This window comes from Schistosoma mansoni, chromosome W, assembly GCF_000237925.1.
Source record: "Schistosoma mansoni strain Puerto Rico chromosome W, complete genome".
Lineage (NCBI taxonomy): Eukaryota > Metazoa > Platyhelminthes > Trematoda > Strigeidida > Schistosomatidae > Schistosoma > Schistosoma mansoni.
The window spans coordinates 4,131,547-4,157,265 of NC_031502.1; the positions used below are offsets into that span (position 1 = coordinate 4,131,547).

Below are 25,719 nucleotides of genomic sequence, written 5' to 3' on the forward strand. Positions count from 1 at the left end.
GCGGCAATTCAAAACACTCCAGTGTCGTCAGATGAAGTCAGAAAAGAGACTCTTCGAGACCCTGTTCTACAAGAAGTTAGAAAGTTCCACCTAGAAGGGTGGCCCTCGAAGATCAGTTCAACAGAGCTTCAGCAGTTTTATCAGCGTAGACTATCTCTTTCAATCATCGACGATTATCTCATGTTTGCTGAACGTGTCATAATTCCGAAGAAGTTGCAACCAGCAGTCCTCGAACAGCTACATGCAGGACATCCCGGAATAAACCGCATGAAAGCTCTAGCACGAAGTTATGTATACTGGCCACAATTAGATACTCAACTCAAGCAGCTATCCCGTTCGTGTACAAAATGTGCATTGGCAGCAAAAGCACCACGAAAAGCAGAGTTGTAGTCATGGCCGATACCACAGTCACCGTGGCAGCGTATACATTTAGACTTCGCTGGTCCATTCCATGGACAAACTTACCTTCTGGTAGTGGACGCATACAGCAAGTGGCCGGAAATTTTCATCATGGAACATCCAACAGCAAGCTGCACAGTTAGAAAACTGCGACAATTATTCAATCGTTTCGGGGTTCCAGAACAAATAGTCAGCGACAAAGGCACACAGTTTACATCATCTATCTTTTCAGAATTTTGTCAGCAGAACGGAATCAGGCATATCCGAACACCTCCATTCCATCCGCAATCGAATGGCCAGGTAGAACGTTCTGTTGGTACGTTCAAAAATGCTCTAAAAAAATCAAGAGGGGAGGGGGACACCGAAGAGATCTTAGAGAGGTTCTTGTTTATCTACCGTTCGACACCGAACCATCAGACAACGAATAGAGTCTCCCCAGCGGAAGCGTTACTTGGCAGAAAAATACGTACACATTTTGACAGCATTCGTCCGACTCCAGCTCTTAAGCCGCAACGAAACGTGATGATGGAGAAACAGTACAATAGTCATCATGGGGCACAAAAACGATTGTTCAGTGTGGGTCAAAGGGTACTTGCTATGGACTATCGAGGAAAACATCCTACATGGATAGCTGGTCGGATCGTTCAAAAGAAAGGAAATGTGGTTTACGAGGTGTCAGTTGGCTCAGAAATTTGGATACATCATGCTAACCAACTGAAAGCAACTTCGATAGCCAGCAGCGAGAATCGACATCGAATACCTCTTGACGTTCTGCTAGACACCTTTGAAATCAAAACGCCCAGAACAGACAGGTCAGTTTCTGTGCAAGCAAAGAGTGATACAACTTCCTTATTACCTAGAAGGTGGATTAACCGGATGCACAAACCAGTAGAGCGGTTGCAGTTGGACCCCAGCACCAGATCCTACGAATCTGCTCAAAGGGGAGGTGTTAGTGGGACATAGATTGGATTAAAGCATGTTTCATGCATGATGGTGTTGCTGAGCGCTGATTAGCTAATTCTAAACCAATCAGCCCTGGTAAATTACTGGAGAAAAATCTAGAAGCTTCTTATGTATATACTATAAATATATGAACGTTATTCAAATCAGTGATTGCTGTTCACTTATCATTATTATTTTGAATACAATTTGATTCCTGTTCAAAGTGTTCTGATTTTGGGGTCTTGTCGAGTGTCATCGTATAAGAAAACTAATCAATAGGAATAGCTGGGTCGTTTATATAGCAAAATACAATTATAACACTGAAGGAAAATGAATAAGAGGAAGACAAAAAAACACTCCGCAGAAAGTTAAAAGCAGATATCAAAAGTATGAATAGCGACTGGAAAGGATTGTCCAGGACAGAGTTAGATGAAAAATGCTGATGGGCGGCCTATGTTCCTCCACAAGGGGTAACAGGTGTAAGTTAGTAAGTATGACACAAATAAGGGTTGTCAAAAGTTGTATTGTTGAAAATAAAATGGTTGAAAATAAAATGCCAATATTGTAAACTGTAAAGGTCGTGTTTGTTCTCACCCTTCAGTATAGTGATGAGAAATTTGCAAGTTTTGGTAAGATAAATATCCAACTCACACATGACTACCAGCAAATCTCCTCAGTTTATTTTATGTGTCACAGAAATCGCTTTAAACACTGATAAGTTACATATTTATGGAAAGTGTAATGGAATGGTATCCATGATTGTGAGTGTAGATTTTTGGGAAATTTCAACTGACAGAACAATACGAACGACTTCATAACATGAAAAAATAACATAAATGTAGGGAATGAATTCGATCAGTTATTTACATTCGGTACATAATTTGTAATAGATATGTTTCAATTATATTATGTGTGTACGCCATTCACCCTAATACACTATTTACACCATAAATCATATAAAAGAATGCAATGACGCTGTTTACGTTGTCATATTGTCATTGTGCCTGAACATAGCTAAAAAGCATGACACGGATTACAGCTGTACGGCTAAAAATATGACTGAAATTCCTGTCAACTTTCAACCCATATACTATATACTTTACTAGCATTGCGCTATAAATTATTATTGTATATATTTTTATATTTGATTTCTCTAAGTATAACAAACCCGTTCAAATTTTAGTCATTCATTTATAGTGTTCCTGGTTATCGAAGTGGAATACTGTACACAGTACGAAGGTAAATTGTATTTGGTTTAGATGATAATTTGTTTTTAAACTGGTCATTTAAAATCAATCCGTTAATACTAGTAGTAGTTAGTTATATTGATAAAATGAATAGAACTTACCGATAAATTATATTCTCTGAATGCAAATAACCTAAAGCAGAGGCGATTTGAGCTGCATAAAATCGTGTTCGTGTTTCAGTAAACACTCGTTCACGTTGAATATGATAAAATAACTATTAAAAATATGTAAAAAAAAAGACAATATTTTAGTTTAAGTAGGAAGTAAATTTCTGTTAGAATGTTAATCTATTAACACTTTGTTTTCATTAAAGTAACTTGGTGATTATATGTAGATACGTACATTTTTTTACTTTTAACTATGACTATTTGTGTGACCTTTTTATTTTCCGCTCTCAATGTTTTGTTTTTACTGAGAACGAAGATTAAAGCCAAGAAATTAGTCTTCAATGTGTTGATGTTTAGCTGTAAAATCTTATTTAAAAATACCCAGTATTTATATTATTTATTAACATTAAGCCTTTAAATTATTCCAATGAATGATTTGAATTATTTTGCTGTCAATATTCAGGACTGAATCTTGATGAATTTTAGTTGGTATGTGGGCATCCTGAATGAACTGCTTTCATATAGCCATTGTTCACAAGTTTCATAGAGCAGATGGATTTTGGCTAACACCAGAATTGATGATATGTGTTTATTCCCACTTAGAACTTACCAACTGGATGTACTTGAATCTTGGAGTTGATTTTTGAACCATAAACTTCTTATATTGATATTAAACACCCAATATCTATGCCTCTCAGCTTAATTCAGTAAAAGAACTGCAGATAAAACATCATTTGTTCAACAACATTTGACCAATAAAACTAGTAACATGGTATATTTTCAGACAAAATTAGTATTATTAAAACATTATTACATATCCCTGGTGTCTCAGTAATCCACGAGAGGGAAAGATAGAACAATGTTGACCAGAATTCACTTAATGTTCCTTTCGATTTTCTCATCTTTTTGTCTATCCAATAAGTGTAATATTTGTATTTGTGATTGCACGATATGAAAATGATATTACTGAAAGTATACCTGGTTTTGTAATTCAAGTTCACTGTTTTGCGTTTGCAAACTAGGAAAGTTCTTAGAAACCATAATATGTAAATACCAATTGAATATAATGTAAAAATATATCTTGAAGACTGCTTTGAAGTAACTTTATGTTCAGTGACCCAAATGAAATATTGTTAAGTAATTGAAGGTGCAACATTTTAAAAGATAACTGAAAAACGAAGGCAAAATAATCATAGGCAGAAGTAAAAATCATCAAAATAAAACCTGAATGTAATAGGCGTCGGTACTATTCACCACTCCTCATATCAGCGCAACCCAAGAAAAAACACTGAGGAGATTAAAAGAAAATTACAGTAATCATACCTGTGGCACCATTAAAGCAAACATACTAAATATGGTAAATCGTCAACAAACGAAACAAGGAATGTGAAGTATGAACAATAATAAACTTAAGGCTTAAAGCAAGACAAAGAGTGAACATATTTCTATGGATCTTGATCAATGTTGGTACCTAAATCCATAATTTATTTTGCAAATGCTAATTGGGACGTTGGCACCCTTCAATATGGCTTAGTTCAACAGGCAGTAGCTTAACGAACTAATCCCATATAAGTTTGTCCACCACTCACATTTTGACCAGTATTGGGGTTGATGTGCGCTGTATACTTGTAACGTATCCCCCAACCACTTTAGTTAACGATTGTTGAAAGCCTGATCAATCGGTTCAAAATGAACGTTTCATCAGACTAGTTCAAAGGGTATCCGCCAATTTGGAGTCTTCTGGGATGGATTTTTGAGCATTATCACGTTTCGGTTAAGGTTACTCATATACATCACTTCTGTTTTACAAAAGTTTTCATATTGTCTCAAGCTACTGTAGCGCGAACATCTTTCTTATGGGTCACATTTTGCACCAGAGAAGGACCGAAGTAAAGAAATGTACTCTAGAAGAGACAGTGGTCTTCTCTAGAGACTCTCAGAAGACTGTCGTTGGGTGGAGAACTAGAATTTTCAAACCTAACAGTGAATTTCTTTATGCGTGACATTGGTGCTTCCCAGGAGCAAACAGTTGTCAAAATATAGTCAAAATAAATAGTTGCCATCATTTTTCATCTGTCAAAGTTTGATGTTTTTTAAATGCATTTGATAATTGGAAAGTGTAGTATTACTTATAGTCCCGAAGAATCATTCTAATAGCCTTGAAGAATTCGTCACAAAATATCCACGATAAACTTCTACCTGAAGTTTGTGCTGATGATGTGGTTCAGAGGAACGATGAAAGTTCCACGACCAAACCATCCAGCACAGAGAACAAAACTCCATCAAAAACAAATCATAAAACGCAATCATCTAACAACGAGAAAACACAACGATGTAGCGTTTGTTACACGCAGAAAAGATGTATTGATTTATCTTTCTCAAAATTCTAAACATAAGGGAAAAAGAGTAAAATACTATTGTCATTTCTATTCCACATAATGTTGAAAGATATTGTATCTAACAGTTATAAATAACTGAAACAGTGTCTAATGTAGCTAAGTACTTTATTGTATATTCACAGTACAAATTGTAAATAAATCAACCAATCGAACTGAATTACTTTGTATTAATTAAACTACGATTATCATCTTTGCGTGTATCTGTATTAGATAATTAAATAATATACATGTATAGTTAGATAATTTGTGACTACATTATTACTTCTTAAAATATACACACAATTGAAAATTGAACCTATGTTTAAAATCAAGACAATCGTTATCAAATTATATTTACATTAGTAATAATGATAATAATATGTTATACTTACCTCTCCACCATTGATATAATCCAATACAAAGTACAATTTAGTTGTACTTTGAAATGAAAAGTGTAGTTTACACAGAAATGGATGATTTAAACTTTTAACTAAGACATTACGTTCAGACATGACATTATCAACTTCTTTACGCTGTTTAACTGCATCTTTTTTAAGCACTTTTATTGCTAATGCTTGATTGGTTTTACGTGAAACAGCTAAATAAACCTTCAAATATGTTTTTTTCAAATAAAAGGAGATTTATTCAAAAAATTATACATAGATATATGAAAATACCAAATACTATTTTGATATTATAGTTTTGATGAATATATTATACTGAAAAATTATTTTTTTAATGAAGAAGTATAGATATTTTGATAAATACTAGTTATTCCATTATAAACTCTAAGTAACGTAGTGAAAAGATAAAATAATGTTATAACTTGTGGCCTTGTGTCCTAATGATTATATAACGTAATGATACCGCCAATTAGAGAACAGTGACTCGTCGATCGGACCAATGATGCATAAAACCCGTACAAGCAGCCTATATTCCTTATCGGTCCTTCTTCCTGCCTAGCCTAGCCTGGTTATTCCAGGACACAAATCTCAGACTCCGCGACATGAATCATGTATTTCAAACATACTGCGTTTATATACAAATTAAACAGAGATCACACCATAAGATAGAAAATAACATTTGTTCAAGACTCAGCCAAAAGTGGCTGTGAATGTCGGAGACGGTAATTTATAGACTGAGCATACCTCAAGAACGGTAAATCGTATAATAATACTCCATAGGTCAAAAAAAGCTGTAACAAGAACATGAATATACATAATCTGTTCACCTAACAATTATACAATAAGAATATATGTATAGTATTAGTCCACAAATAGATCCTAACAGCTACTGTTCAATATTCTCGTCGGGATATAGCAAATGAAGCCAGAACGAACATGGGTACAGAATAATATGGATTCATTATATTTCGTGGTTTATCATCAGCTGCTTACAACCAAATATGCGTTAAAATTTACATTGAGGTAAGATATAATGTGAAACAATCGACATAAGTGAATGAAAAGAATTGGAATGACAAAGGTTATCAATAATAACTATATATATATATATATATATCCTGGATTTAAAAAACTGATAAGATGGGTTGCGTAATAGTTGGACAGGATTTGAAGAGTTCACATAACTTAAGAGAATTGAGTGAGTGGAAATGTATGGGTGAAGGGGTGGTTTAAATGTACATAAAATGAAAACTCGGTAATGGAAGAGCAATACAACAAACGAAACATTAACAAAATAAAACTAATGACCCAAAAATTTAATTACCAATGTAGTTATAGGTTTATTGCGGTCTCTTTTTGAATACATAGATCAGGTTTGAGTATTTTATCGCAATTACTTCAGAAAACCGAAGAGAAGCAATATTTCTTTGTCTGCTAATAATTTTGAAAGCTTGAGGAATGTCAATGATATGCTCAGTGTCAAGTAAATGCCCAGCTATTGCACCGATGAGAGCCCTTGGCCCTCGCAGTCTCAATTTCTTTCGAACATGCTAAGAAATGCGAACATTTACTCTCCTCCTAGTTCTTCCAATATATGTGAGTGATTTGGTCATAGATGATATTGGTCTTTTTGAGATGTTGGGTTTGTGTGTTTTAGGTAGGCCGTATAAGTAAGATAAGGATTCTAGTGTAGCCATTCTAAACAGAGATGAATACATTAGCAAAGTAATGTTTATTTTAAATGATTTCATAAGATTTATCATCGATAATACACGGAAAGACCTAAAAGATGCGACTGAGAGAACGCTTGAGAAAAGTCTATTAGATCATCATACATAAAAATGAACTGAAATCAAAGGGATCACAATTACTTTACTTATACGGCCCACCTAAAACACACAAACCCAACATCTCAAAAAGACCAATATCATCTATGACCAAATCACTCACATATATTGGAAGAACTAGGAGGAGAGTAAATGTTCGCATTTCTTAGCATGTTCGAAAGAAATTGAGACTGCGAGGGCCAAGGGCTCTCATCGGTGCAATAGCTGGGCATTTACTTGACACTGAGCATATCATTGACATTCCTCAAGCTTTCAAAATTATTAGCAGACAAAGAAATATTGCTTCTCTTCGGTTTTCTGAAGTAATTGCGATAAAATACTCAAACCTGATCTATGTATTCAAAAAGAGACCGCAATAAACCTATAACTACATTGGCAATTAAATTTTTGGGTCATTAGTTTTATTTTGTTAATGTTTCGTTTGTTGTATTGCTCTTCCATTACCGAGTTTTCATTTTATGTACATTTAAACCACCCCTTCACCCATACATTTCCACTCACTCAATTCTCTTAAGTTATGTGAACTCTTCAAATCCTGTCCAACTATTACGCAACCCATCTTATCAGTTTTTTAAATCCAGGATATATATATATATATATATATAGTTATTATTGATAACCTTTGTCATTCCAATTCTTTTCATTCACTTATGTCGATTGTTTCACATTATATCTTACCTCAATGTAAATTTTAACGCATATTTGGTTGTAAGCAGCTGATGATAAACCACGAAATATAATGAATCCATATTATTCTGTACCCATGTTCGTTCTGGCCTTATTTAAATTCGTGAACGGAACTAATCGCACTTGACAAATAATCTATGCATTTAAATCATATTGCTAATATAATGGTTTTATTTGTACTGGTTCTTCGCATCTTTCTACTGATGTACAGAATCGCGCTTGAACAGTCTTCTACAGTATATGTGCATTCATAGTGAATTATCTTGACTTTTCCTTAAGTCACAAGTTTTATTAGCACAGATGGATAATGGCTAGCAGTCTTATGTAAACTGTTGAATTTTTAATTTACATCACGAAGTGACCTTACCAAAACGTTTATTGAACTTTGGAAGTACTGAACAGCTATTTTGCCCTAATATGCAGTTCCTAAGTAGTGAGGACTTGAAATCCAATTATGTTTTCCACGCTCAGTGTTTTCTACTACTACTTCTACTAAACATACGCTTATCTTAATAATTTTGTCCTGCTGTGCTGAACTGGTGTGGTAGCTTGAACTTAAGCTAATATTTTCCGGGTTTCGCTTTGCTTTTGTCTGAACAGAAAACTGAATAAATGAAGAACATTATGATTGATATCTGCCATTAAATTTGTTGAAGGATATCGACCATGATTAATTTTTCTATCACTCGACCATCTTCATAGATTATTGTTGTTTTAATTTTGCCTATTGTTTTATTTTATTTTATAATTAGTTCTAAGATGTAAATGTAGATAGTTCCGATTCCAGATTTCTATATATATTCCTGCATGACAAAATGTTTTAACTATCTGGATAGAGTGAAATCTATTAGCATAAATCATCAATATTGTTTATCGACACACTCAAAAACAATGTATACTGAAGCATTACCATTAAAATTGATTATCACAATGAATCTATTAATGGACAGAGTTAAGGCGTATTGGTGTACGAAATCACTACTTATAACAGCTGACCATGGTAGTAATAGCATACGTCAGAGTTCATTATCATAATGCTTGCTGTGATGGGGCTAGGTACATAATCGAATACAAGAAAAATAAGCAGTGTCTGCTGACGAATGTAAAACATACGGAACGCTGATCTACAGATAGAAATATACGGCATACTGGTACTATCTTATCACGTACACAAAACTACTGATTACTGATGGATATCGTTACTAGATAAAGTGTAGCATAGTGTAAATGTAACTTACTTTGGTTAAACAAGTTGTATTTGATGCTTAACTTTTGGGTAACGCATTTGATTAAAACAACGTAGGGAAATTAAATTTTATGCAAGCTGACTTATTTAAGTTGAATGACAAAATGACATTTATTTGTCGTATATATATCATACCTTTCCGAAATTTCCTTCACCAATAGTTTTGACAATTTCAAAGTCATCTAAGGATGCTCTTCATGATAAGAGACATTTGTTACGAAATTAAAATTTGTTAAGAAAACCTACTTTTTATCCTCTGTTGGCCCAAGATCAATTAAATCCTATAAACGATTGAATAAAAGTATATCAAATATCATATATTCATAGAGAAAGAATTTATTACTTACTGTATCCTGAGATGACGCTAAATTAGATAATTCTTTGTTTTTATTAAGATCAAGAAATAGTTGTACATCTTCACTTTTGATGAAAGAAAAGGGAGTTAGTTGAATAAAGAAATATAAGTATTTTATCTTACTTTTTAATCAACAAATCAGTGGATACAAGTTTTTTAACAAAATTACACAAACCTTTACGTCGATTTGTAAACACACTTAGTAGGTTATTTCCTGGCAATTGTAACCCTGTACAATCTTCTGATTCTTTTAACTTCACACGGTAATGATATTTTTAAAGTAAAACGTTACTCACTTTCGTATAGACTGCATGAAATTCTGTATAATAACGAGTTACAGACCATTCCCGATTGTTTGCTTTCAAATGTATAATAAATTTCTGAAAAGAGAAATTAGGTACAGAAGGTTATTAACTATTTGTACTAAGTTGACTATTGGTTGATTCGTACCAAGCTGGTTCATCCACAGAACAAAACCTCAAATGGATTAATTTAACAATAAGGCTAGACTATTGCTCGTATGTAAAAAACACAACCACGTTAATATATTTACAAGTTATTTATCAAACAATGCCTATAGAGTTGGATGACTTATTGTCATACAAAAGGAATAAATACCCCCGATGAAATGACTTTAAATTATTCACTTGTTCACCAGGCGACACAAACTTACCAAATGTTTCATCGACAATCATTTGCTGAGTTATTAAAAATTTTAATGCAGACAGTCAGCCAAAACAAAATTATAACTTTTATTCTCCTACTAACAATTCAATGAACAAATAATGAACAGCATTGCCATAAACAATTATGAATAAAATATTTTAGTTCTGACTCGCAAAGCAAACTTTAAACAGTCTTGTTTTCAAAAATTTTGTTGAGGTAATGTTCAACTCAGTGAGATGATCAGAGGCTATTCTAAATTCATATTAATGTCCCCCAAGCAAAAATAGTAACTCAGACAAGATTCAGATAAGTGAAATCAAAATTATGGCTCACTTTTAGCCTCCAACAGAAGCTTTGTATTGTCTGGATACGCTGACATGATTTTGGCATTTAACTTCATCAGTTAATAAGTTCAAAATTTATCCCCCTCAATAAAAGATATCATTTTGCGTTTGGATTGTTGCACCGTAAGACTACCATCCAACGATTACCACTATTATTGACACATTTAAAATTTGTGGTACTTATTCTATGGCGAATCAGCTTACCACCAAATTCACATAGAACTCATCATTTTACCGAAGATCTTTTGAAAATACTTATGCGGTTGAGTTAAGTTGAACGCATATGCTGAATATATGTGGGGATTTTGACACTCTACCCACCGAGTGCTCTGGTACGGTCGAGGGTGGGAAGAGTCCGTTCTCTCTCTCTCAAAGTCCTATCACGTGGCCACGCGTGTACATCCACTGCCACAGAAGTCCTACTCATTACCTTCTCGCAGCGGTGTTGTTTAAGAAATTGAGGGGATGAAAAGCGAATGTCTGACGCTTTAACCGATTGAATGGACATAAATTTTCCACCCAGAGGAGTTGTAAAACCCTGATTTCAAACCAATGGTGCACATGGGCTCCAAGATCCAGAAGGAACAGCAGGTGTATGAACCAATTGTTGGTCACCGGCTACCATGGAACTGCATCTCCTGACGTTCCTCTACTGCCTTGTGGATCAGACCTTTAGGTCGAAGGCTCCAGATGTGGCCCCCTAAGAAAACCATCGGCTTATGTCTGGGCACCCGGGCAGTGCCACAGCCCACACACGAATCAAGTGACCTTGTGCGGCACATATGTATTTGGTGCCTCTTTGCTCCAATATTTATGTGCTCAATAATAAATATACAATACTCTGCCGTTCAGAAGTATGGTTAATCACATTAATACGTATTTTTTAGGGTAAAAAATGAACGTTTTCTAAATACTTAAACGCGTTTTGGTGCTTCAAACCTTTAAATCTGCAACATAGTGTTTAATAACTTCTTCTTTTACTCGGTGATGCAGTATGTTACTGAAACTGCATGGATATGGTCAGATTTACAACACATAACTACCAACTTTTGTAAATTATCAGCTCTTAGAATCGTTACCTTGCCATATATTTCATTTTATAATCACTAAAGCCCTTAATTTGTTTTATGTTATGCTGATTCCCTGTGAGTGCTGAAGAACATATATGGAATCAAAAATTTAGTTTCTCTTATGTCATCTTTCTGGTCGTCCTGTGTAGGATACACTACAGTTACACATCTGTGCAAAAGCTACACCAAAAAGTACCGTAATAATCCCCGCACTGCGTAATGGTACACTAGCTTACATTTGTTTTATGCTAGAATGGTTGGTTCGAGACTCCCAAGTTATAGATTATACCTGTTTACCTTCCAATTCTAACGCAATAAGGTCAGTTTTGTAATAGACTGGTAGAAAAACTTACTGAGATATCACAATAAAATGGGCAATTAAAAGTCGTTACACTTCCCCACGATATCAATAGAAACTGCAAATAAGTGTATAGGCATAAAAAATAAGGAGTGATTACAACATTAGCAGATACGTAACTAGCATATATCGATCAGACGTCCGATACCATATAAAACCCAATATAATGAGGAATGGATCAGTACGAAAGGTTTCAATAAAAGAGAAGACCAAAACAAAAAATTATCTCATCATCGTTAATATTTTCAACGAAATCGGTATTGATACTGAGGATACCACGGATATTCTAGTTTTGCAACTAGCAACCAGTAGTATCTTCTATAATCGTTCGTTCTCAGTCGAATAGAAACCAGAAGTCAGACGAGGAGAGGTAGGAAAGATATATTTGATTCGTTACCAATATATCGAGGAACCTTTACTATAAGCTGGCTAATGAACGTAGGAGCTGTGTCCCACGCCGTGTTGCAACGTGATCTGGTACGGATGCATGACCGAAAGCCTTCAGCTAAACAAGTCCACTTAAACAACGTGGTCAGCATCCAATGTCGAACACTTAATGAGCTATTGATTTTGGGGAATTATTTACAGCTACAATACAAAACACAGTTTGGATAGCAAAATTGTTTCAAAGTAACATTAAAATTATCGTGTGGGAAATAGTGAAATGATGCACATAGTTTTAGGTAAGGAGAAATTATGTATAATTGTGTTTCTCCATAAATAACTCAGTCCATAGATTCGAGTTTTTCCTATTTCTTCAAACAATGCAATTGTCTTGACTAATGGAGTACATTTCGAAAATATCCGCATATTTTTATTTCGTCAGCCAGTAATACTAGTAAACCTTCAACAACTAGGGTAACCATACAAGTCCATTAGTTACTTTGGTATATTTTATTGGCTGAAGTAAGAATAACTAAGCGAAATAATAGGCGGTATTTTGTCAGGAAATAGTGTTTGTTCACAAGACCACTCCTGGTTTAAAACCTGTTCAGAATACATAGCTTCCTAGAAAAAACCGTCTGAAGCCCAGAATCTGATTGTTACAAGCTTCTGGAGATGTAACTACAGATCTGTTGTGAGAAGATACTCAAAATATATTCATGATTAGTTTACTCATTCACCCTTTATCCGTGTCTCTCTCAGTTACTTAAATAGTTTGTCGTTCTTTCTGAACCCCTCCGTAAATTAATTAAACTCACTGTAATCAATCATAAGTGTCTGATTGAACTCAGTCGCTTGCACTTTATAATCTTCATAACATATCACATTGTTTTAGTTATGTTCAATATTTTAAACAGCTCGTATACCCAACAGGCGTTAAACTTACTGTGTTTCGTTTTCCATGAATAAATGTAGTGTGGTCGGAAATCCCAACAACAGAAACTGACATGATAACCAAAATGTGCGGTGTTTTCACCACCTTGAAGGTCAACAACATCCGATGGCTGCTATAAACTAGCAGATTTTTGCCACTTGAGTCCTCATTTGGTGGAGTGCTTCTAAAATACGAAATAGAGTACCTCAAACGCAACTTTATTGTTAAGCAGTTTGAAAACTACGAATAAGTCCTCTTCTTTGTTTTATAATAAGAATAGACTTATTCAGTCAATCTCTTGTCAAGTGAAATCTCTGGGACCTTAAGAACCAAATTATACCTGGTTATTAGAAAGCCTATGCAGTTTTCGTGTAGGATAATAATTGTTTTGTAGATACCTAATCTTGGAATCTTAAATTTCATCTAATATGTTGGAGTGAATCTACCGTGTTCTCCGTCTTTATCCCCGATCCATTGACTATTGTAGTGCGTGCTAGTTAGTTTCAGTTTGAAAAGGACAAGAGGCTTAATGGCCTGTGTTAGTCCTGTCAATGATCTTGGAATTAACTGGTTTGTATATTACATCCCATACCACTATTTTGTAACATCTCATCTTTCCAAAAGCCCTTAGTCTGTCTTTAAAATGTAGCTACCTGGTAGTATGCAATACTCTTCTTATGATCGAATAAATACTATCATTTAAGACGTGAATATTATAAGAATAATGGGCATGAAGGCTTTACGGACCATTCAAGTGGTTCTGAAACCCTGTGGGGGTAAATAAATTTCCAAAATCAATAGTTCTGCAACTCTTTGATATTTGATGCTGAACTCGTTAGTTTTAACGGACTCACCTAGCTGAAGACGCCCAGTCATGCATCCCCACCAGATCACGATTGGGTAAGCCGTGATACGTATCCCGTGCAACTACTAGCCAGCTTAGATCAAAAGCTCCTCAACATGTCAACCACTTTCTATGTATTGCTTCGAATTTATTCATCCCTGACTTCTGATTTGACTGGGTCGGTAACCTCCGACTATACACGTGTTGTAGGCAAAACTATTGTCAAACTCTGAATATCTGTGGCATCTTTAACCTCAATAAGTCTTCACTTGGAAATGTTCAATGGTTGTCTATTTTCGAATGACAGTGGTCATGTGTATCTAGGATACAAATGAAGGGACATCATTCGCCCTCAGTTTATTGCTTTCTTTTTGTCCAATATGCATCATAATGCATATGGAAGCATCTCCCTAAAGTAGAGGAATGTTAGACTATTCTGCGACATCGCTCTGTCAGCTTAATAACACGATTTTTGACGAATCGTTCGTCAAACTACAGATGCCCTTGTTCCATAAGATATGTCACTAAACGTTAAATGATTGAGGACGAAACGACGGGGATGGGAGATTATAGGTATCAACCAATCAGCGATTGAGCTAGTACTAATTTACAGCTTCTTTTCTTTTTATTTGTTCTGTTAAATATATACAATATGTTACATGATAACCTGACTGCCAGGTTACAGTAGAGTACGTTAAGAGAAATTTACACCATATAAATCTAATGTGAACTTACGTACGTCGAGAAATCACACCATCCGCATTCAACCCTGATAGATGGAGACTATTATTAGACAGAATAAATAATAGATTGTAACGATAATGGTACATCTGCTAGGATTTTCTTAGCCGACTTGCATCCACCTTAGGTCTCTGATATGTTCAAATACACATCTAAAGGATCTGTGATGAAAAAGAACGAGTCCCTTTAGTGACCTAAGATGGAGTTTACTTGATACTATTGGTTTCTTTATTTCAAATCTACTCAGTATTCCAGGTACGTAGAATTCTTATTCGATAACAATATCTAGAGTACGGTTAATAGTATGCAACTGTTACTTTATGGAAAATGTTTTTATATTTTCCAAAATAGTCCCAAATTACCCCAGCTTTTACGGAGATGTCTTTCACCAGTGACGACTTGAGTCCATCCTCTCACAAGAACGGGACACCACACCTCTTTTTCCTCTGATTTAAACACAAAAACAAGCGTTTGGCGCAGTCAGTCCACGAATACATCTTGCTTCATGCCCAGTTCTGGAATAAATTACAAATGTTTTCAGTTCTCTTGATACTGAGATTTACTTCCATCGGTACCAGATTAGGCGTTTCATATCTAATACTTTTATGATAGAGGTTATAAACCACTCAATGTCTTCACGTTAACACTAAGATGTTAGGGGACAGTATCATATAATAGGTGGTGTTCAGTGATGTTAGTCAAATCAGTCAACTACGACAGTTCCGGAATATTTGGCAGTTATCACAGATTCATATCCATCAAATGCGAGTGAGTGAGCTTATAACTGGGCAACATATTTATTGTGACTGGCTACCGAGACGCCACTGAATATTTATATGGCTGACCATATTCAGCTAGTAGTAAGAGGAGTAGAAGGACGGAGTAAAGATGATGCGTGCAAGCGGAATAGAAACAAATGGAAGATAGTTACAATTATGTAGGTGATAAACACAGAAAATACGATAAGTGGAGATGTGTGGTGTTTGTATGAACTAATGATTGTTTTGTACTTCATTCCTGGTTGGTTTCGAATTTCAAATACAGTGCGTTCGTTTGTGCTCATCTAGTTCTATTCGGCTTAAATCGCACCATTTCGGGAATTTCTATATAATACAATGATTCGAATACTTCTAATTATCATAAGATGTCTCATGGAGTGAAGGGTAATCATTTTAGTAGGAGAAATATGGTTTTCCCTTATATATTTGCAAAAATGTAGTATATCGGCAAGCTTTAGTGAGTTTTAAAATAACCCCAATTAGTATTAGCCTATTGTTACCTATCAGAAAATAGTTGTGGTAAACGAATATTTTATGGCAAAAGCAATGATAATGTAAAGGAACACAGATTTTAAAGGACTACTGTGTCAAATAAAGTTTCCCCATGATAAATGAAAACAGCATGATTAAATGTAATATTAACAACTATTAATTTATAGATCTGTCTAATGCCTACCCCAAGAAACACGAATGGACTAGTACTAGAGTCAGAAATAAAACAGCGTGTAAAATTGAAGATATTGTATTGTAACTCCAGTTGATAACTCAGTAATCTAAAAAAATAAGTATTATCCATAATTTGATTTTAAAAAATAACAGTATGCTAATGCGTTATCATGAATACATAACAGACGTCTTCTTGAGCCGGTACAAAGACTCAAGTAGTTTTCTAGGAGTCCTTAAACTGTCCCCGGTTAATGTTTCGCTGTTGAGACAGACACTGTAAATTTATGTTATATACAATCTGCATAAAAAGGATTGAGAATCCGATATCCCTAACACCATAATTCTTACTATATGACGACAAAAAGAATTCCCCTTCATTATTTTAGACGTTTTATGTACTATACATCAAGTTATGTTATGTGACTTAAGATAAGTCATAGCAAGAGTAACAATATTTTCAAAATACGATAAATTCATTACTTCCTCTTATAATAACTAAAGCTAATTAGTCTATATACTTCAAAAGGACTACCATAATTTTCAGTTTGAAAAACAGACTGTAAACCAGTAAGGAATATGACCAAGGTCTCGTTTGTGTATGCATTTTAAGACTCTATTAACATGATATTATTGACAATAAATGATGAATCAGTTGATGTTTGTTCTAAGGTTTCCGAGTTATACTTCCAAAAGTTTTAGAATATATTGGCGTTTAAAGAATTTGATCCAAGTACGATTGGTATTGACTGAATAACAGATACTCCGACTTTCAGAGTGATGGAGTCAATACATATACAAAAACAAAATAAACTCTGCTAGATACTTACTAAAAATAATCTGAATAGCCAAAAGATTAAACGAAGTTGAAAAAACCGGACCAAAGTCGTTGATCATATACCAATGTCTAGTTATTACGACTGATCAAAAACGCACATTGGGCGTAAACGTAGTTTATTTTGCCAAAACAGGCTCTTACACAGTATAGCTTATATTTTCATGGTTTTCCTAGTCAGAAAATAGTATTATGTAAATAAATCGAACAACAGATCGAGTCATCAGCAAACTACCTGTATTGGTAGCCAATAAGGTCGTGTCACACTTAATATTTCTATTGCTTGAAGATAATTCAAATATTAAAAAAAGTTTAATTATGATTATACAGTTACATGGATAGTAGTATGAATACAAGTACATGTTTATTTGATTCATCTTAGTTTTGTCAGAATTTCTAATAAAATGCTGACATTTTTTCCATTGATAAGGATGATAATGATGATTGACAGTGCTTAATTACCAATCAACCAATCAGTCACCAGCTTCATCAAGTCCCTTTGAAAAAAATAAAACATAATAAAATCAATAATTGTTGAATTTCCTTCACAAATGTATTGATATAAATAAAATACAGAAAATAGTTGTAACAGAATAATGCAAATTCATCTTTATTTCATGGTTTGCACTAGGTTTTCCAACTGTATTCATATTCAAAGATAACATTGTATTAAATGACAAACATTGGTGAGTGAATAAATTGAAATGACAATAATTATCAGTACTATATATATATATATATATATATATATATATATATATATATATATATATATATATATATATATATCCAGAACTTGGAACTCGATTAAAATGGATTGTTTAATAACTACAGATTTGAAGAGTTTCCATAAGCTTGGGAACCAAATGAAGGAAAATTATACATCAGGAAATTATGTGTAGTCGGTTACGATTTCAGGAATTATCAATGTTTAATATTTGTTACTATTTAATACTTAATTGAGAAGACAGTCGGGAGCAGATAGTGAGAAACAACAAAATAGAAATAAGCTTATATTATTCTCCCTAGACTGTTGCTCTTGTATTATTCAAATTAATGAAGCTAGCTATGATCAAGAAATGTATATAAATAATCTGAGTAATTTCAAACATTTGTTAATAATCATCTGCACAAAATGAATAACAGCTGATTGAACAATGATTATTTCAAGTCGTGTACAAACTTGATTAAAGTGGATATCTGCCTTTAAATCTTCTATAATTATACTCTGATGTTAAAAGCTAAATGTATCTTTACAAAAAGTTGCTGTTCTTGGGAATTTTCACGTGATTAACAGTAAGATTAGTTTAGTACTGTTCATCTCAGTATTACCCATCAACATATTATGCGAAGATTTCCTAACACTTGCCAAATACAACCATTTTATAAATGTTTACTGAGGATTTATGAATTTACAATATTGCAACCAATCACTGACTTATTTTAGCCCAAGATCGTGGCTGTTTACGATAATATATCATAGAGTGATGAGTACACTTACATGTTTAACTAAAATTGTCATTTTTCACTTAACTGATGAGATTTCAAGCTTTTCTCAAATTCTATAATGATTTTCTTAACCATATCATGATAATTTATTAATGATTTCGTTCGATTTTATTTCAAGCAATTGAAGAACTCATGCACGATATTCTTCCTCATCAATTTTAAATACAAATTACAGTCCACATATTTTAATCATAATATTTCTCTAGATCACTGAGTCAGAATCCTGTGGTGAGCTCTAGTCGTTTCGTGATATTGCGTGACCATTATCTATAGCACGTGGTGGATGATTGTCTCGTGCCCAACATGTCCAAACACCACTAGTCGCAGCTTTCAACTGAACAGAATTGATGGAATTGTATCCAAAAGTTGGTCACTAGTAAACACATGATTATTATCAAGATAGGGGTTATGTAGAAACTGTTGGATCTTAGTAGTTTACTTCACGGACTGATCTAAGTTGAACCACCACTGAAAACCAGGAAGCACTGGACAACTGCTTTGTCTTAGTATGGGGCTCCACGGCAGTGTGAATCCGGGAACAAAGGCTCTCGGTTTTATCCCCAGCGAGGTCCTGAATATCTCCTACTGATGGTTTCCATACTAAAACGAAACAGATGTCTAATGCTTACCAGTTTTTAGTGATGGTTTAACTAAAACTATTCTGTGAAGTCAATAATCAAAATTTAACGATCTCCATAAAACTCTTATACTGTAATGTAATTTAATATTTATGTACAAAATTTACAATGAAAAAACTTAAATTATCTTGTTACTCCTTTCACTTTCAAAAATAATCAAGAAAATTGAGTAAAAATGGAAATAGCTTATACAGATATCGATAAACTATAAGCGAATTGGATGCATACACTCTAGAAGAAAAGTATTGCGCTCACAGGACTTTGAAATGATCGCGAAGATTTGCAGCTCTACTTGAACTATGCTCTGATTGTGTTATTCGAAACGATGGTTTACAGTCAGACCATCTAGCTCAGAGAAGTAATCAACATTTGGATCTTTAAACTTAAGCACTAGTTATTGCTTCACTAACGTTGAATCAGAATATTTATCATTTGAGTTGATGATGATCAAATAAACTGCAATAATCGGGTTTAGTTATGGAACTGCAGTATGATTTAAAAGGGTATAGATTTAAATACTATACCTTCCAAAATGAGTTATATGACTACTGTGACTTAGTAGCTTACTAGATAACCAGATATGATACTTGAGGTGACATACATTAGTTTCAAAACTAAAAAGAATACATTAATACTGCGAGGTCAGGAAAACGAAACATTTTTCATGGGTTGCAATATTAGTCATTACTAGGTGTAATCAGTTCAGTCTCATTTCTCTATTAACAACAAACCCTACAAACACATATGTAGTGAAGTAATACTTGTTGGGTAAAACCGATTTATTGTTTACTGCAAAATTACAGTGTCTTCACAAAGTACGAAAACCATACATTAAATACATCGTTTGAACATCTTCCATCAGTCGTTTCTTACGAATTTCATCGTTTCTTCATTCCTGTTGTTATTACAATTACTCTCTGTTAACATTCTTGCTGTCTTCAATTCGATCTTATCAATCTTGTGCTGCTATGCATTCCACTTCTGATTGGTGTTACATACTCTTTATATCTGTCAACATAAGTAGCATACACCATATATGTGAAATAATCACTTACCTGATTAAACTTTTTAAACTCTACTAATTCATTAAATATAACTTCTAAAATAATGCGTGATGTCATTTTGTCTGTTGATAATTTCTGTGATACACCTAAAATATCACCGCATTCACGAATATAATATTCCAGGTCGTCCTCATTACCTAAGTATTGTGAAAACCAGTAGACGTTGAAATGAACATAATAATAAATATATAGTAAATAACAATTTACTTAATTACGTGAATTAGTCATAAATTATAAGCAGAGATGGATGGCGGCTAGTGATGGAATGCAGGATGTGTGTTTCGCCCAATTTGCGACTCCTCAACTAGATATACCTGTATTTCAGAATTGGTGTTTAACCTGGGACTCAAGCATTATAATGTTCTCTTATGAAAGATGATAGTAAACAACGTAGACTATTTAAAACAATCGATGTCTGTTAATGAAACCGTCTGACAAAGGTAGTTTTAATAGGTCTGGAATATTTACGCCGATAAAATAACAGATTTATTGTTGTTTTAGTTAAGAAAAACTCAGAAACAACACAAAATAGTGATTTCTTTCGTTGCATTATGGTCGCAAATATAAAAATATCACATATGTTTTAGTTATACATAACTGAGTTTTTTAAACAACGTTAAGTAAAACTTCTTAATACCCTAGTTGTGAATGAAGCTTTCTTGCACTTAAAGTTGATCTCGTTTGATTCCAAGAAATATCGGATGAGATCACTCTAGAGCATAATCATTAATAAATTGACCAATAGGCAACCATGAACATAAAGTTAATTTCAGTTTAATATTTTATAGGTTTTTAAAATTTGAAAAATTCCCGTATTGTGACTTAGAACAACATATATAAGCGAACAATATTGTTTTCGATTAGATCCTCATCAGGCTTTACTCTAATATACGGTAATATTTATATGCATATACGAAATTATTAAACCAATCAAGGCAGTTTATGAATCAATGATAACAGTGGAATAGATTACATAATTAAAAATAATCATAACTGAAAAGTACAAATCGTTAGTGTAATGACAGGTGTACTAGTTGTGACAAGAATAATAAAGGCCTGAATCAATGTTACATAATAAGAAATAGGTCAATGATTAGAAAATTATAGAGACTGAAATAACATTCATGAAAATTATAAGATTACATAATTAGAAGTGTTCAAATAATTGGACCATGAAGCGAATATTTGAAAAAGTAAATAAATAATTGGTAGGGGGTTGAAGAAAAATAAACGAAGAAAGAGTATGGAAAACAAAGTTTTTTAATAAGGCCAAGGGTGTTACAAATTTTTTCATGAACACAAAGACTTGGATTGTTGGATCGAATTCCTATAGCTTCTGCTATGTGTAAGAGACGAGATCGAACCCCATAAGGAAAACTAGTAGGAATACGATAAATAACTTTAAATGACTTAAGGATAAGTTACCTGGTTATGCCACTTCTATGTGTATCAATGAATTCAGCTGCTCCTGTGGAGAAAGCTATATCGGGCGCACTACCAGACAACTGAACCAAAGAGTTAGTGAATAACTCCCTTTGTGGTTAGGAAAAAGTATTGTCAAGTCGATATGTAGCTCGGTTCTTTCACACTTGATCGACAGTGGTCATAAAGTTGACAGAAACCAGTCATTTAAAGTTATTTATCGTATTCCTCTCTTTTACTACAATCTACAGGGATTGTAGTTACTACTTCTTGTTCTCTAAGCCGTTCACAAATATATTCTACAGTCTCTCTGAGTGGAGACCATCAAAGAATTACTACTAAAATGTACTATGAATGTACATTTCAAACTCAATGGTTAAATCTACAGACAAATAGATGGTGTCGCGATGGGTTCACCCCTAGGTCCCATATTGGCTGATATTTTTCTCGCGAAACTAGAAAACGGCCCACTGACACAACAGATTGAAAAGTTTTCACTTTACTGCCGATATATGGACGACACGTTCATCCTATGTAACGACTATACTGACTTAATGGAGACACTTCAGCTATTCAATACAGCTCATCCGTCTATAAAATTCACATGTGAGGAAAGTGAAGGTAGAATAGCTTTTCTAGATGTTCTACTTACAAGGATAAAAGACGGTTTATTAAGGAGAAACATAGGCAGGAAAACATCGTGGACAGGTTAGTATACAAACTTTCTCAGTTTTGTTCCTCCACAGTACAAAAGGAACTTGATTAAGACATTGCACTATAGAATCAAGACCATATGCTCTCGAGATACGGTCGAAGATGAAACAAAGGTATTATACATGACCCTGAAAGAAAACGGATACCCGGAGAAATTTATAAATAAAAACAGCTAGTAAAAGGGAGCATAAAGTATGTTTAACTGTGAATAAAAAGCCTCTGTATATACGCCTACAATTCAGAGGCGACGCACCTAGTGAAATGTTAAGACTGAAGCTACCAAGATCAATCCAAAGGACTTCTAATGCAGGTAAACTACAACTAATGTTTTCCACACGTCCAATGATCACGCTGATGTTGAAAAATAATTTGCCTAGACTAGCCACTTCTTTCTGTATCTATCAATTCAACTGCTCCTGTGGGGCAAGTTATATGGGCAGATGTTCTAGGAATTTGCATACTCGGGCTCGTGAGCACCTCCCAGTGTGGTTAAGCGAAGGTGTAGTCAAAACGGTTAACAGCTCTATTTTAGCCCACTTAGTTCAGACGGGATATAGAGCCAACATGGAGCAATCTTTCACAATAATATATCGTGTTAACAGCAGCCTACCTAATTCCATCAGACTGAGAATCCTGCAGACGGCTGAGGCAATTGCTATTCGGATCGAAAAGCCAGAGCTTTGCATCCAGAAGAAATATGTCCAGCCGCTCCTTTTACCCTGGCCAACTTCAGGGTCAACTTGTTAATAATCAATTTTGTAATATGGTGACATTAATTTGATTAATGTTCATTTTTATATCCTAAACTTATTTTATCTGCACATCTTACCAGTCCTTATTATTATTATCACACTTGCTAACCTTTTAGAGAAATTTATTTAGCATCCATCCCTATTTACTATGTCTGACCTCATTCATATTATTCTACATATTACGTGATTTCTGATTTGTAATCCCATTGTTCTATCTCACCCTATGTCAACTATATTTTTTCTGATCATTTATCTTACTATTTTATTTCACTTATAAACTGATTCAAGTTAACACTTCATATTGGAGTCATCGCAACATTAACGATTCGATTTGATTTTATACGACAAACAACACTCTTTAATTCACATGTTACAGTTTCTTAAATGATGTGCTCTGCCTTAATCTTGGCCAATTTTTTATGTATTATTAATTTGGATTTATAATTGTAGAACCTGATGAGAAATTATTGAAAAGAATATTCTTCGTTCATATAATTGTGTTTTAATATGATGGGAATTTTTCAGCGATTAAAATCTATAAAAATTACTTAGAAACTTACATTTATTTGTTACCTGAGCTAAACGTGCTTTAGGTGTAGAAAATTGTTCGTCTAAGTCAAATAATTCTAATGGTGGTGGACAAGGTTCACGAAAGTTAGGAGGAAATACCTAATATACATGAAAATGGAAGATGAATTTACTCAGTTTATAATCAGAATCAAGATAAATTTCAAAAAATTAGGCCTAAAGTAATTTTATTTCAGGAGATTTATGGATATTCTGAAGTTTTGTAGTTAACATTACGGGCTGACGTTAGTTACATTAGGATTAAAGACCAGAAATAACTAAAACCGGTTTGTTTCAGTACGAGACTACTTACCAGTAATTTTCCATGACCACACCGAGGCTTGAAGCTGTTAGCCATCAGAGGCATTGAAAAATGTTTTGTGTTATCTCGAAATGACTTTAGTTACAAGTACAAATTATTGAATGCCAGTTCAGTATTCTGAAGGTTAATTGTTAGTCTCATAGACTAAATACCTTGAGTCCGAATACATGTGGGGTCATGGATGTGCAATAGCGAATAATCTCAAACAGATACAGAAATGCTGAGCTCCTTCGGACAAGGTTAAAAAACTAAGTAGCTTAACAAGAGAAAAAAACTAAATTTGCTCGAGTAAAATTACCAACACATTGTTATTTCCTCACACCACCGTAGAACTTTCCAAGTTTATGTTACATGAATGTGTGAAAGACACAACTCAAAGACCTGTGCATTCCATAGTACGCACAGCGGCATAAATGTGGTAAAGACTGTTACGAGGTCGCAGTTCAGTAGTTTAAGGGAAATTAATAACAGTCGATACCTCCAATCCACCACTCCACTTAGGGTTACAATCCAGGGACCATCATTTTTATATCCTGCTCAAATTTTTGCATTTTCCTAATATGACATAGAGTTATCCGTTGACAACATAGTACTCTCAATCTCATACCACAAATATATAACATGTTGACTTTCGTTCCTCAACTTGTTAGTTACTGCTTATGGTCATCGTTCTAGGATTGAGCCTAATGTGCCTTGCAAACCTGGGCACCTAAAAGAATACGTACGCTATCATTGTCCACGTTTTGGATAAGAAGAGAGTACAGACTTTTGAAAAGGAAAGAGTTAGCTAGTAAACGTTATGTGCATACATGAAGTACGCATATAGGTTATATCCTTATCACCGTAAGGACACTTTATCTGCTTATATGGAATGCACAGATCAAAGACTCAGATACTCCATGATATACACCTAAGCACAAATACAGTCCACCGTTCTGTTTTGAAACGACACACCAATAATATCGCTAAATTGTTTATTAAGCTCTTCCGTAGTCTAATTATACGGTAGAATGGAGGGTTACTTCCATCTCTATAGACCAGTCATATTATTCCATGAAACACGTCCTCACTACTTCCTAGACACCAAACAAAGATTTAGGTTGTATTCTGCCCAAGTGAACAGTCTCATACTGTGACGAAACAACTATCCAGTACTGTTTGGTTCTCAACAGTTGATTAGTCTAGGTAATTTCGTGATGTAAACTACAAAAACACATTCTTCCAAAAAGTCTTAAACATATTCTGTTGGATGACTTTAAAATTATAGGGCTTTTGTTATCAAGTTCTTGAAATAACAACTAAATTTAGATTATTTAGTGAAACAAAACGCTAAAAATGGCTTTTCTGGGAGAAACTACTAAAAAGTAGTGAATCATTACTACCAAAAGCGGCCTAAAAACATTGCATATTTTTTAAGCCTGATGGAGTTTTTCTATATAAGTGCAGTTGTCCGTTCACTCATAGAAATGTATGAAATAAAATGATTAAAAGTGGGTTCGGC

General features: G+C 34.1%; 1 protein-coding gene across 1 annotated transcript in view; it reads right to left on the reverse strand.

The window, feature by feature from the left end:
- Window positions 1-8,924, reverse strand: part of Smp_204050 (uncharacterized protein) — a gene marked incomplete at both ends in the record, with an annotated part of 20,543 nt that extends 11,619 nt beyond the window's left edge. Inside the window, 3 exons of the mRNA XM_018799965.1 lie at window positions 2,690-2,802; window positions 5,466-5,681; window positions 8,922-8,924. Coding sequence (XP_018653825.1) covers window positions 2,690-2,802; window positions 5,466-5,681; window positions 8,922-8,924 — 332 coding nt within the window. The remainder of the gene's footprint in view (window positions 1-2,689; window positions 2,803-5,465; window positions 5,682-8,921) is intronic.
- Between the last annotated feature and the right edge of the window lie 16,795 nt (window positions 8,925-25,719).